Source organism: Pseudochaenichthys georgianus, chromosome 21, assembly GCF_902827115.2.
Source record: "Pseudochaenichthys georgianus chromosome 21, fPseGeo1.2, whole genome shotgun sequence".
NCBI lineage: Eukaryota > Metazoa > Chordata > Actinopteri > Perciformes > Channichthyidae > Pseudochaenichthys > Pseudochaenichthys georgianus.
The window spans coordinates 28,729,469-28,742,680 of record NC_047523.1 but is presented as its reverse complement, the minus strand read 5'-3'; the positions used below and the strand labels follow the sequence as shown (position 1 = coordinate 28,742,680).

Genomic DNA, 13,212 nt, shown 5'->3' with positions numbered 1-13,212 from the left:
ACAGCGGATGTGAGTGACTAGCTGCCAGTGCTTGTCATTTGAGAGGGCCACATTCTTTGTGATCGGCGAGATCAACATGCCGGAGTAATCCACCACTGAAATATCCCATTCTAAACTTGGCCACACTCATCCCGAGGTGAGCAGAGACACAGCAAATGATGGCTGCTTTGAACCCCCATGATAAACTCTCATTACAGACTTTAAATCCGTACGCCGGTGATGCATAATGTTTAGCAACTAGAATGTTCATATGTAACCTGTGTGTATGTGTTTGCCTTCTATTTGGTAATCGAAGTTTGGGTGACGTGTGACATTTTTTGCATTTTGAAGGATGGGATCTTAAAATAAAGCTTTGTCAATTTCCTGCTTGACCTTGGAAACAGTATTTTACACAATGGTCTTTTGACTAGGGCCTTTTCAAACTATCATTTTGCATTACATTGAATTACATGATCAATATCAATGTGCTGAGAAAGATCATGTAACGCAATAAAAGGCTCAAGGAACAGCTGAAAGACGCTTGTCGTGAAATTATCTAATCAATGCTTATGTCCACCTCAATGTTTCCTCATATGTTTTTATTTATTTATTTGTTCAGCTTGTATCTATGTTATTGTTTTTTAACACGTATGTCTTATTTGTATAAGTTGTATTGTTCTTTTACCACTGTGCAACGCTTCTGTCAAATTCTGTTGTTTTGAGACATGCTCTATAAATACACTAAACTTGAAGCGTGAAGCTTGGAGCGTGAACCTTTGAGCAAAGCTCGGTCAGGCAACATTTACATGGGGTTACAGTGTCTCCGATTTGGGATCTTTCAGCATGTAAGAACTTGTTTCTTAAGGGTAATGGTTAATTAAATAAGCTATCTTTTGGTAGGTTACATTTAACAAACCCTCTTAATATTGCTTGTCGGGTAGAGAAAAAAACAGAATCTCTTGAAATTGTATGCATTCTGAAAATATACTGAATGAAAGATATGTGTATGAATACATGTTTGCATGTTTGTGATAATGTTAAGGTTTCTTTGAACCTTTATCCACCTTGACAGTCTAAGTTGACAGGCAAATAGATACACATAATTGCATAAGAGCTTTATTTAAGGTGAATGATAATGTGAGATAAGAATAAGGTAAGAAATGTTTCTTCGGGTCTATCTGTATATATATATATTTTAGTGATGATATCTAATATGGTTGGTTTGACTTTTCTGCTTACAACAACATTAAAAGGTCTTTCACTCATTGTTGATGCACTTCTAGTTGTGTTGTGGTGTATTGAAGAGGTGCATGATGAAGCTTTGTTTTAGAAAGTATTCTCTTAATGTCCAGCTGCCCCTAACAATCAATAACATTTAATCTAAGATCATTCAGATGCTCAAACAGCCTTTGTTTGTGTCCTGGGGGCCAGGTGTTACCCCCGTATTCTCCTCTTTTGCTCTACCCCATCCTGTCGGTCCGTGATGGGTCAGGCAACTCAATTTCCTCCCATCCCGAGTCCGTTCAATCAGCCAGTCACTCAACCGGCCGCCTCATTCATCTCACTTAAGGACAAATGACCATTTTGGCACTGCTTGAATTAAGAGAGATTTGTCTCGACCCACCCCCTCTCTATCTCCAATCACTCAGGCCAGCTGAATGTACAGCATGTAAGTATCGCCTCGCCTTTCTTCAGGTATGTAACACGGGACAGGCCAGCATTGTGTCTGCTCGCTGGACCTGCAGTCAGGCGCTCTGGAGCTCTGTCCAGTGGTAATTAAAACACTTCAAAGGCTAACAAGGCGTTTACAGTCTCCAGAGGACTGTGAGCTGTGTGTTTATATCTGCTCTATAGGTGATTAAATGTTCATTGAATCCGAATGAAAGCACCCATTTAATATCTGCAGGGGGTGGACGAAACTGGACCACATACTGGATGTTTATGCCTCGATGAAGATTAAGAGGATTAGAGTTTTTATAGAAGAGATTATTATGTGTGCTATATTTTACATGATGTTCCAACATAAATATAACAATTGGACTGCATTGATCATATTTCTTCACAATCAATGGACAATCTTGTATAATAAACAGTATGTTGTAACACTGTTTTATAGTATTTCAGTTGTTTTGTCCAAAAGTAAAACAAATATTAATGTACATTGAATATAAAACTCAAGGAAATAGCATTCAAGATTACATTGTTAATATGATTACATATAAAATACTCTGTGAAATATATGTATATACGATATAAAAACAGAATACATTTTTCCATTTCCAACAATTCACATGGATAAACTGAATATTTCTTTAGAATTCAACACTTGAAAATGTATTCAGGTCATCAGTTTGCAGGGAGGTAAGCGTCATGATCCAGTCAACAAAGAAAGGTCAGTTATCTCATGGATCGCAGCCTTTCAAATGTAGTCTCATTACTGGGAATGAGGCACAATGCATTTGGCAGACATTACTCCAGCCCGGTGTTATCACAGCATCTGACTGAGGGGTAGGAAGCTCGGTGTACCCCCTTTCACAGTCAATGCCTGATGTTGATGAAAGTATGATATGTTTTAAAATGGCTGATAATGGCGGGGGAGGCTAATCGGTTGGATGAAAATCCAATTTTGCCACACTATCACCGGAGACAAGTCGGATTTCGGCTCACATTAACTCAATGGGATGTGATCACAACACCTGAGTGATTAAATGTCAACCAGTGATTGCTTCTCTGATGCTTTGTGGGGAAATATAAAGCGCAAAAACCTGAACGAAGGCAACAACTGAACTTGAAGACAAAATGGAGTTAAAAACGCTGTGGTTTCATCAGATTCTATATCCGTCAATAATGATCAGCCTAAAGGTTAATATGCCCACGGAGGATATATATAATTTAACAGGAAATGTGGCATGAAGACACAATCCTATTAGAGCCTAAACTGTTTGAAACAGTGCTCATGTATGAACCATTGATGGCTGTGCATGCCTGGTTTATATAAATTGCTTGGAACTACATAACCTGTGGGTATTTAAACACAAAATGCATATATTTAATGTGACATTGTTTGCACATATATCCAGTAATTAACAGTCTCTCGAGTGCACGACTGGTGTTGCCTTAGGTGTTGCGTGTTTGGTTTTAATCTCAAAGTGAATCAGTGTGACTGATGTGTTGTTAGGGGGCTTTTTCAAAAGTCACATGACATGTGGCTTTTAGGCAGAACCTGTCATCCTGAACGTGCAGAATGAAGAACTGTCAGTCCTTCCTGTCACGGTCATCTTGCAGCCACAAAGTAAGTTCCTCACTATTTATGTATAATATTTGAAGCAACATTATATGTAAAGTCTTTTTAAGGATGCTGTTGCTGTAATTATGTTTTTTATATATATTGCCAACATAAAAATCAACAAAATGTGTTTGTCCTTCCCTTTAATTGTTGCTTTCCCTTTTATTATCTGCTGCACTCAGATAGGAAGACAAGGCGCCTTACTGCTTTTGTAGGTCAGAGTATTTTTGTTATGTTGCTCTGTGTATTGAGGTGTTTTGGAAAACAGGCCAATTGAGATGCAGTTGGCAACTAGCTGGTGAGTATGGTGGATCATTTACAGGTTAAAGATAGAGATATTATGCCAGAAAGAAAAACTTTAAGTGAACAGAAAAATAGAAAAAAGCAGTTTGCTAATAAGTTAGCCATATCAACGTAGGTATACGTTTTTTTCCCTTTCAGATCTTTATTATGGCAAGTCAGACTCATTAAGCTCTTAACTTCTCAGAGTAAGGTTTAATAAATTAAAGTGATCATGCACAATTTGTGTACAAAAACATTACAATACAAAATTAAATTCACAAATAATGCTGTTTTTAACACAATAGAAATGTTTAGGTCAGGCTAATGCACCAGTGTGTACACATCAACGGGAAAGGCTCATTCAACTACTCATTAAAACAGTTGAGGAGATACAAAAATACAGCATCATAGAAATTAACCCGGAAATATCAGTAGCTTATTTTTAAATCCAGCTATACAATGTTTAACAAAAGGGAGCTGAGAATGTGGGCTATAACTACTACAGACCAGACAAAAGCAAAATCACAGCGCTACACGATCTTAACACATGCTGGGTTACGACTACAAAGCAACAAAGACCTTGCACCATGCACGCCGGCCTGTCAGCTTCTGAAAATCCCCCGACAAAAATGGGGAGACATAGAGTACGTGCAAGTGTTAAGTTCATCTTCCAACCCCGAAACAGGGAAGGACAGATGTTAGGTCAACACTAGTCCATACGCAGGGCATTTAAAGAAAATGTATCAATCAATGTAATACAAACATTCAAGTCTTTACACAGAAGAATGTTTAGATAGCTGTTCTATAAAAGTCCTGATCCATTTTCAGAAGAGCACGTCTTCCTTTTTAATGAGCAGCTCCACCACCTGTCTCTGGTAGCGGATGTCATTGAGTGCTGTCATGGCGTCAAGGTTAGGTACACGCATGAGGGTGGGTCCGAAAATGATGGCGAGGTTCTCTGCGTTCATTAGGTTGAATTTCTCATTCTGGGCCACCCTAAAAACATTAAAGTTTCAAAGTTAGAAACACAAACTGATACTGGAAATACAAATGTGTCAGGACTGTATGAAAATGACTTTGGTGGGGAGGTGGAATGAACATTATGTTTTTTTGTTGATAAAACAAGGCCCACAATATCTGAAAGTAATGACTTAGCCAACTTTTGACTAGTTCAGTTTATTAGCTATCAACCACTAAAAAGGGTGCAAAGAATTTGAGATAGTGTATTCCAATTAAAACAATAATAAACGATACCACTATACTATAATGAAATATAATATACAAGAACCAGTCTTCTATCATCCAAATGAAAATAATGCATCGTCCCCCTTCCATGAAACCCCTCCCGCATATTAATTTCCACACAGCCCCTTTGCTCTTGCTGAGCCGCATTGCTAACCTTTTTAAGTGCACCATTAGGTACTTCAGAGTGTCACTGTGTGATGGTGGCAGCAAAGCGATGGCTTCACGGAAAGATTCCAGCTTCTTCTCTGGGTCTGTGAGCTCTGAGTAGAAACAGAAAGCAGGGTGTTGTCAGAGAGGCCAGAATACACTCTCTGACCACAGAGGACACAAACAGGAATCAATGTAGTTATTTCCTGTTGGGTAATAACAGCCATTAGTCTCTGAGAGGAAGTCTGAGGCTGCATGATGGCTAATGCATTTTAATATTGCAAATGTGTTCTCGACTGTTGAGGAAATGACGGGCACAACTGGAGTTGAATTACGTATTCAGGACTTGAATTCAGTGTTGAGTTTGGAAAGTCATTGGCTGATTCTGGGAAGTCAACCAGCTCTGTACTAGCTGCAACTGAGGAAAATGACCGATGCATGTGCTTGGCCAACGCAGTATAACACAACAACCCTACAACTGCAGCCAGAATAATGCTCAGTTGTAACATAAATCTAATTGTATTGAAGGTTATTACATTTGATTTCAGTGTTTCTGTTGTTTTACCCACCTTATTAAGGCCAATATATTGCATTTTCTGCTAAATAAAAGATGATTAATGACTTTGATTCCATGTTACTAGCACACAACATCCAACTGAATACTGACTCTTTGTCCCCTTTATTGCAGCACTCAGGTGTGTTTCTGACTCATTTGTCTTGTGACTTACTTGCAGCATCGATGAACCTGGGGTAAGCGTCGTATGAGATGATGGGATCGGGCAAATCCCTGAGGTAAAGTTTGAGTGCACCCGTGATGATATTGATGTCTTCATAGGCATTCACTGAGATGTCTGTCTTCTCGCCATCTGTGAGGATATGTGATGGAATAAGGGAGACAAGACACAAATAGTTTTCACACTGCAAGAATAGCTGACAATCGACACCTTCACATCACCGTGTGAATTGAGGAATAAAGAGATTGTGGTACTGTGGGTGGATAACACACTTCCTCTCGCTCTGTATTTTGTGAAGTCGCTGCTATCATCCGCCTGGCCTGTTTTATTCTGACTTTCCCTCAGTTATGCATGCTTTCCAGAGCAGGCCATGGCCTACTTGTGCTGGCAGACTGAACATCACAGCGCTGTGAGCTGGAATGACACTCTGTCATGGATGATTTCCCACATGCGGATCTGGAGGAGACTTTAGCCCAGTGCTGGAGGGTTTTTCTTACAGTTAAAATTCACACTGCACTGGGCAAAGACAGGCTCATTCTCACTAAGTCGACTACTGAATCCCAACACAGCGCAGGAGTTCTCTTTTTTTAAGAGCTATTTTTAAAGCAGTGAGAGAACATCCATGGTTTGTATCCCCTGAGGTCCCCCCCCCTGTCTGTCCACACTGTGAAAAGCTGCGTGAGATGGTCAGGATAGGATTTGCACTCCCAGATGGACAGTAATCCTCCACAAATGTGTCACTTTCTCGTGAATCTGAAATGCTATGCGTGTCATATGTACACAAATGAAGGCATGCAATGTCAATCATCATGTATGAGCTGACAGGAATCTATAAAGCAACACGTACCTTTGTCAAAAGCCATCTTGACCTCTTCTAATGAATCACTGAATCCAGATATTCTGTAAAGGCCTTCAGACTTCAATCCTTGAGAGAAATATACAATGATGATTAAAAACAAAACAACAACCTTTCACAGACATTGTCATGGCTGTCATGAGTAATGTAGAAAAATTCGCCAGCACATTATTGCCTTGGGTAATTTAGGAAATGCCATTTAACACCCTTAAATATGCATAGGAAATTAAGGATAAAATGTCCACAATGTCACAGAATAGAACAACACGGGCAGATGCAAATTGTTTTCTGCATCAGTGGGCAAAATAATAAAGACATAAATCAAACTTAGATACAGACATATATTAGTGGGAAGACAATGAGGGAGCAATGAGTTTCCTACATAGTTGAATGATTTAACTGAAACCCAATCAAATAAGGCAGCAGGAAACAAAGTAATGTATTCCTCATTACATGTTCTCAATTACCAGCACACTCATCACTCAGTCATCCCCCCGCACAAAAACATTAACTCTGTTAGAAATGTAAGCAGACTTAAAGTAATGTAAATCACTTAGTATAAAAGTAGAGGAAAGCATCCACAGTAAAGAGGAAGAGTTTAAAATCCCTTAAGATTTACTGGATATTAGCTGAATAGGTTCGATTCTGAATAGTTCATCAAAAACATGCTGAAGTTTAAAATCTTATTTAATTGATTACCTACTGAATATTAAATATTGTCATTTAAATGCTTTAGCTGATCATTATGTATAGCTTTGAAACAGTAACAGCACTGACAAAACCATCTATCTGAAAATCAACATTTCCACATAAAGACTGATCAAATTGTTCCATTTTTTATTTGTTTAAGTTTTTACATATATAGTAAATCTCCAAAATCAAAGTCCCTGAGATGAAACTGATAATTGCTCGATCTAAAATGATAATAATATATATAACTCTTAATACATTTGTGAATCTGACGTTTTTTTTATGATTTTTGTAAAGTAAATCTTTAATTGAACGATATTTCAGAGGATAAATTCCACATGAATTATGAATGTAATGTGATGTATATAAATTCAGCTGCTTTTGAATGTAATAATTAAGTATGCAGTAGTGACTTAAATGAGTAAAGTCTCTCTGTGTTTGTTAGCAGCATGCCTGCTATCATCCTTCATTAGAAAGCGTCCACTCGGACAATTATTGCTTATTTATCATTTCTACGTCTTGTGAGAAATAGCCTTAGAGTATATTCTGATGTGGTGAACGCACACAAAGACGGATGTACTGAACTAACCTCTTGACTCGATCTCTCGTATGCACATGTCCACCACCATGGGTCGCGCTGTGTTGTGAGCTTGCACCAGGGTCGTGAGGTCACAGCTGTAAACTTTACGGATGTGTCTGAGGTCCGGCTTGCAGTCGTTGGGCACCAGAGGAGAACATTGTTTGTGGACGTTCAAACCACAATCTGCAGAGAGAGACATCAGCATGTTTAGTTCATGTTCATTTGTGCATCTTAAAAATAGTCATAATGAGAGTGTAATAATGTTGAGGTTTAAAGGTACATTAATTCTTATAGGTCAGTTTATTTGATCTGTAAACCGAGAATAATTATGCAAATGTACCTTAAACATCAGCTTCATTTGGATATGGTTGGCCGGTTTTATGTGTGTGTTGGCTTGCAGAAGGGAGTTCATTCCCTCGATCAATGTTTGCCCCTTAAATGTCACAATACCACTGGAGAGCTCTTTTCTCTCCGCCACACACGGCATTGAAGTCACCTTGAGCACTGGACGATCCAAAGTCACCTCTAAAGGGTTCATTAAAAAAAATGTAAAATAAAACTATGATTAACCACGAGACAGGGCATTAATCTATGAAATATTTCTGTGCACATTTTTTTCCTATTTATATAAAAGCATTTAGTAATTTGAACAGCAGGCAAATTGATTTGATGATATTAAATGTGTGGAAATGTTTTTTTCCTCCTTTCGTCCTCCTATATCTTTTCCTACATTGGTTGCACCACACTGGGTTTTTAAATGGCATATTAGTCATTATGTCAGTAAGTATCCCACATTGCATTTTGTCTTCCCAGCAGATAGGGCCTGGGGCTCAGCTGTTTGAGGGCAGGATTCACCTTGTCGGGTACAGAGGCTCCCGTAGAGAGCAGGAGCAGAGAGAGTCTGCTGCTCTGCTTTGTAACAGAGATGCATGGTGGGAATTAGAGGAACACTGAGAACGCTGTGGCCTGGAGGAGGGATAGCCAGCGCTGCTGCTGTGTGCTCTATTCTTCTCCAAATCCAAGCTCACACACAATGGCTTCGGAAGCAGCAATTGAGGCGCTGCGGGCTACTCTAGACCTAGTTTCCCAGACTAAAATGGGGCAGCTCTTCAAGCTCTCAGATCTTTTGAGCCGGCTCCAAGTTCCGAAAGGTTTTTTTTGACAAATGCCGTCTGCTTTTTGATTCCAAAAGATTAAAAAAACACATTTTGATCCCTCAGAAGAATCGCTACTTTTTACATTTTTAAATAAAAGACAAGAATCTATGCTACTGGAGTACCGCAGCCAATATTGAGATTAATATGGGTCCCTGGAGAAATTCAAGCAGCCTGCATTTATATGCATTGATGCAGAAATGTAATTACTTTAAGAGATGATTCTCTTAAGGATATGAGACAGGCAGTATAATAGAGGACGGCCTGTCATCAGACACAAGTCTGCTGGGCTCTTGTTGTCCATGTGAGCACATTGACGGCCCTGGGTCCCAGGTGGGGAGGGTCAGAGTGAGGAAGGGACCCGAGGGAGCCAGGAGACAGAGGTTTCTGCTTTACTGCACCGTCAGCTCTGTCTCTGTTGCTATGGAGGAGGCTGCAGCTCTGTTTTGTCTAAAGCGCTCTGAAGATGTTTAACGGTGGCTGGATGCACATTTCTAATCATCACATTATCAACATGTCGACCAGCAGAGACAAATAACGGTCTTTTTCTGAGACACAAAAAGCACCACTTGTATTTGTTAGATGGTTTGGATTTCTTTTGAACCAAGTATTCAAGTGAAATGGAGGTGGAGCTGCTTGACCTAGCTCTTTGGTTGAAGCCTCTGCATTTTAATGTGTGCGATCTTTCCCCACGCTCCGAGCCCTGCTCCTCATTAAAGAGACATGCCAGCTTTGTTTTCCTTCATGGGCATGATGGGAGGAGGCTGGGGGGCGCACTCTGATGGGGAAATGTGGCACAACAAGCACAAGCAGAGGCTGGCTTTCTGGCACACGGCCAAAACCGGTTCACACATTGAAAAAGAAAAGGGGGTGGGAGAATTTTTTTGGTATGCAAATGTGAGCCTCATGTGAGACTTCGCTGCCCTAGATTCTGGTAGCTGTGGCGGAGACTGAAGGAATGGCAACATGAGAGTTTTTAAAGGTTGGCTGAAAACACAAGTGCCTTTTTTTTATTGTGTTCACAATCAAGACATCAATAATTAAAGCCAGAGCTCCCACAGATTTGTATGACATACTTTGTATCGTCAATAAAACATCAAAGGCACACATCAGGCTATATGTTTGCACTATTCTAGGATGTGAAGCAAATTCCAACAACACAGAAGTGAAACTGAAATCACATTAGAGTGTTTGACAAGCAAAACGGAAAATATAAGCGCTCCATTTACCTCTCAGAAATACTGTTTGAATGTAACATCTATGTCTAATATGCTCATACTGTGGAGCACATAATGACAACATGCAACAAACTGAGCTTTATTATTTCTGTCAGCTGCTGCATTGAGCCTATTGTTGCGTGTTTAGGTTGTAATGCAGCAAATGTTCTGCAAAATCATGGAAGTGGAAACACAGATCGCCTTTGTTATGGCAATAATGAGCACACAATGTCAACGCAACCCTAACCCTCAGCTTGAAAAAGTAATCATTATTTCCAAAAAGAATAAAGCTTCTTTTAGATTTTCTAAATAGTCCTAAAACTGCTCGTTTGATCTGGTTGTTCCATTCACAAAGCCAGTGTGGAAAAGTAGGTCAAAATAAGGTTTTAACACGGTGCATGTTGCATCATTATGAACAACAGAGCTCTCATTTCACTCTATTATACAATCCCCTATACATTAACTACTGTTGGGATTTACTATTAAGACTCGATAATCCAGATCTGTATGCACTAAAAGCCAAGTAACCTATATACAGAAGTGCTTTGTACACCATGTACAGTTGGCTTGAAAGCAGTTTATATAATACAGTATTGATGTAGGCGGAGAACAACATGTACCTGCACATTTGACCCCCTGAGCCACCAGTCCCCACATGAAACTGGCGCAGTGTTCACACCAGTGAGGCCCTCGGAAGGTATGGACCTACAACAGAGAGGAGGACAGTGACAGGTATTAGTGATGAAGTGAAATGAGAAGACGGCGGGGAGCTGCGTTTCCAATTTGCTCCATTGACACGACATCCTGTTCCTTAGTTGGCCCAGAAGACCTGTAGGTGCTGCCACCGTCAATGAGGCAGAGGAGCATTGTTGTTCAAACAAACCCTCAAACTGACAACACTGGCTAGGTGGGTGACACCGAGGAGGGGAGGACTAGCCATCACGGCACAGTAGGATTTGACACTTCTCCAGAGTGAAGGTGCGAGATGTCGGGGAAACTTGCTATGGAAACAGTAGGAGGCCACCCTGCCTGTGACAACCAATCAGGGAGGCCTCTGGGAGCGAAAACAAACCACAGCTCCCAGTTCTCCTCGCATTACGTCAACAGCAGACACCGCACACAAACAAGCCCTGTTGGTAAAGAAATGCTCGCTTCTGACTCGCTTATCAAAGTGCAGTTAGATCGTTGTGTTGAAATATAAACCGATGGTCACCTAAGAAAGTCGTTTCTTTTCATGTTTACAGAACAATGATGACAATTTGACATCTATCTCATCAATATGTGCTGTTTATATATTGTTCTAGTTAGCTTAACTTGGTCTCTGATACATACATTATCATGTCTTTCTTTAAACACATCCATAATGTAAATGAATGTAATGTCTGATAAAGGCAGGAGTAAAGCTCTTTCATTTGATAATTTGCTTTTAAAATTGAAAACTTGTTTAAGCGTCCAGATGTTGTTTACACTCTCTTTATTATAAAGTCAATCAAATTGCACACCATCCTTTAGTTGGGGGCTTTGAACACAGGAACTATCTGCTCAGCGAAGATGCTGAAACGCAACATTCAGCAATCCTAGCAAACAAAGCAGCAGAAATAGATCGGTGAGCATCAGCAGTTTGAACGCCTTGAAGCTAATGTTTCACCTGCTGCTCTCCATCCCATTAACCAGCCAAAGCAAGAGCCTGAGCCAAATGGGGAAACACTCCTCCTCTGTTTCCCCTCTCCATCGGCCTAATCTCTCCATCTGGTGCTCAAATATAACAGCAGCGGTCCACAGACCACCCAACAGATTTCCTTTTGATAAAGGCTCACTGGACAGACCCAAACAGCCCTGTTTATCATCCCCTCTCTCCCACTCCGAAGCACTCCCCTCTCCTCCTCCCATCTCCCACCAGGGAAGCATGAGAAGCCCTCTGGCCACACATGATGACATTAAACCAATGTTTTGGAGTAGCGACAGCTGACAAGAGGTCTCTAAGTCTCACCTTGAAGTTGTGGACTTTCTCAGATTTGGGCGTCCTCTCGTTCTCCTTCAGTGTTGCTCTGCGAACCAGTGAGGTGAGCTGTGAATAGGCGAATAGTTTAAGTGGCTGCCAGAAAGTGGCTGGAGGTTTCTGTGGCCCCATCCTCATTCCCAGAGCTGCGGCTAGAATATCCTCCTGATTGGCTTCTCGCTTGGCCTTTTGCACCAGGGACTTCTCTTCCTGGTGAACCTCGTACGACTCTCTGGATGGCATTTCGCTGCTGCCGTCTCCCAAACCAGATGAAGGAACAACCCCAATGGAAAAGTCCCAAAAAAGGTGGGGAAAACTGTGTGACGCTCAGAGCAACTCAAATTGATGATAGTTGCATTTTCCCAATTAGAAAGACAACAAACAACAAAATGCACATTTGAATTGTGAGAAAACACTGAAGAAAAATCAAAAAAGAGTCCAGAAGGATGAATACTGTGGTCCTTAATAAATCCTCTCACAGCAGTGACAGTGGGTGAAGTGGAGCCTCTGTGGTGGGAGTGCCAGGTTTTATACAAAAGAAGTGCAGCTCTGGGTGCTCATGTGTTCTCTACATGTATGCAGATGAGCTGAGGAGTTTGCGCTAATCCTCTCCTCCCTGTGCAGAGCTGATATTCTCCCTGGAACAGAGACAGCACACTATTGTGTAGGGATGCCGTTAGGGCTGGCAGAGCGAGGGGGAGGAGTGCAGGGGGCGGACCCTGTAGTAGTCACAGCAGATTAAATGGATCCCACCAGCCAATCACAGCATACACCAGCTTTATAGTAGCCACTACCCCGCCCCCACACAACCGTCTCCATCAGATATCCAAGCAGGGGACCCTGGATGAAATGAGAGTGGGATGATAATGAGCAATGCATGAGTAATGCATCAAGAGAGGGCTGCTGCCGGCACAACTTGCGACAGCAGAGGGCCGTTGGAGAGGAGCTATTTTCAAAATCATGTTGCCACAGAAACGGGTCATGATGGCAACATATAAGCACCATGCAGTCAAGAGAAATATGAATATAAATGTACACTTTGA

General features: G+C 40.9%; 1 protein-coding gene across 1 annotated transcript; it reads right to left on the bottom strand.

Moving 5' to 3' along the window:
• Positions 1–3,679: 3,679 nt before the first annotated feature.
• Positions 3,680–12,834, bottom strand: chn1 (chimerin 1). Its single transcript, XM_034109414.1, has 7 exons — positions 12,161–12,834; positions 10,791–10,875; positions 7,809–7,982; positions 6,521–6,598; positions 5,668–5,805; positions 4,947–5,052; positions 3,680–4,543 (listed from the first exon to the last, which is right to left on the bottom strand). The coding sequence occupies exons 1-7, from the start codon at positions 12,410–12,412 to the stop codon at positions 4,372–4,374; spliced, it is 1,005 nt and encodes a 334-aa protein (XP_033965305.1). The 5' UTR covers positions 12,413–12,834; the 3' UTR covers positions 3,680–4,371.
• Between the last annotated feature and the right edge of the window lie 378 nt (positions 12,835–13,212).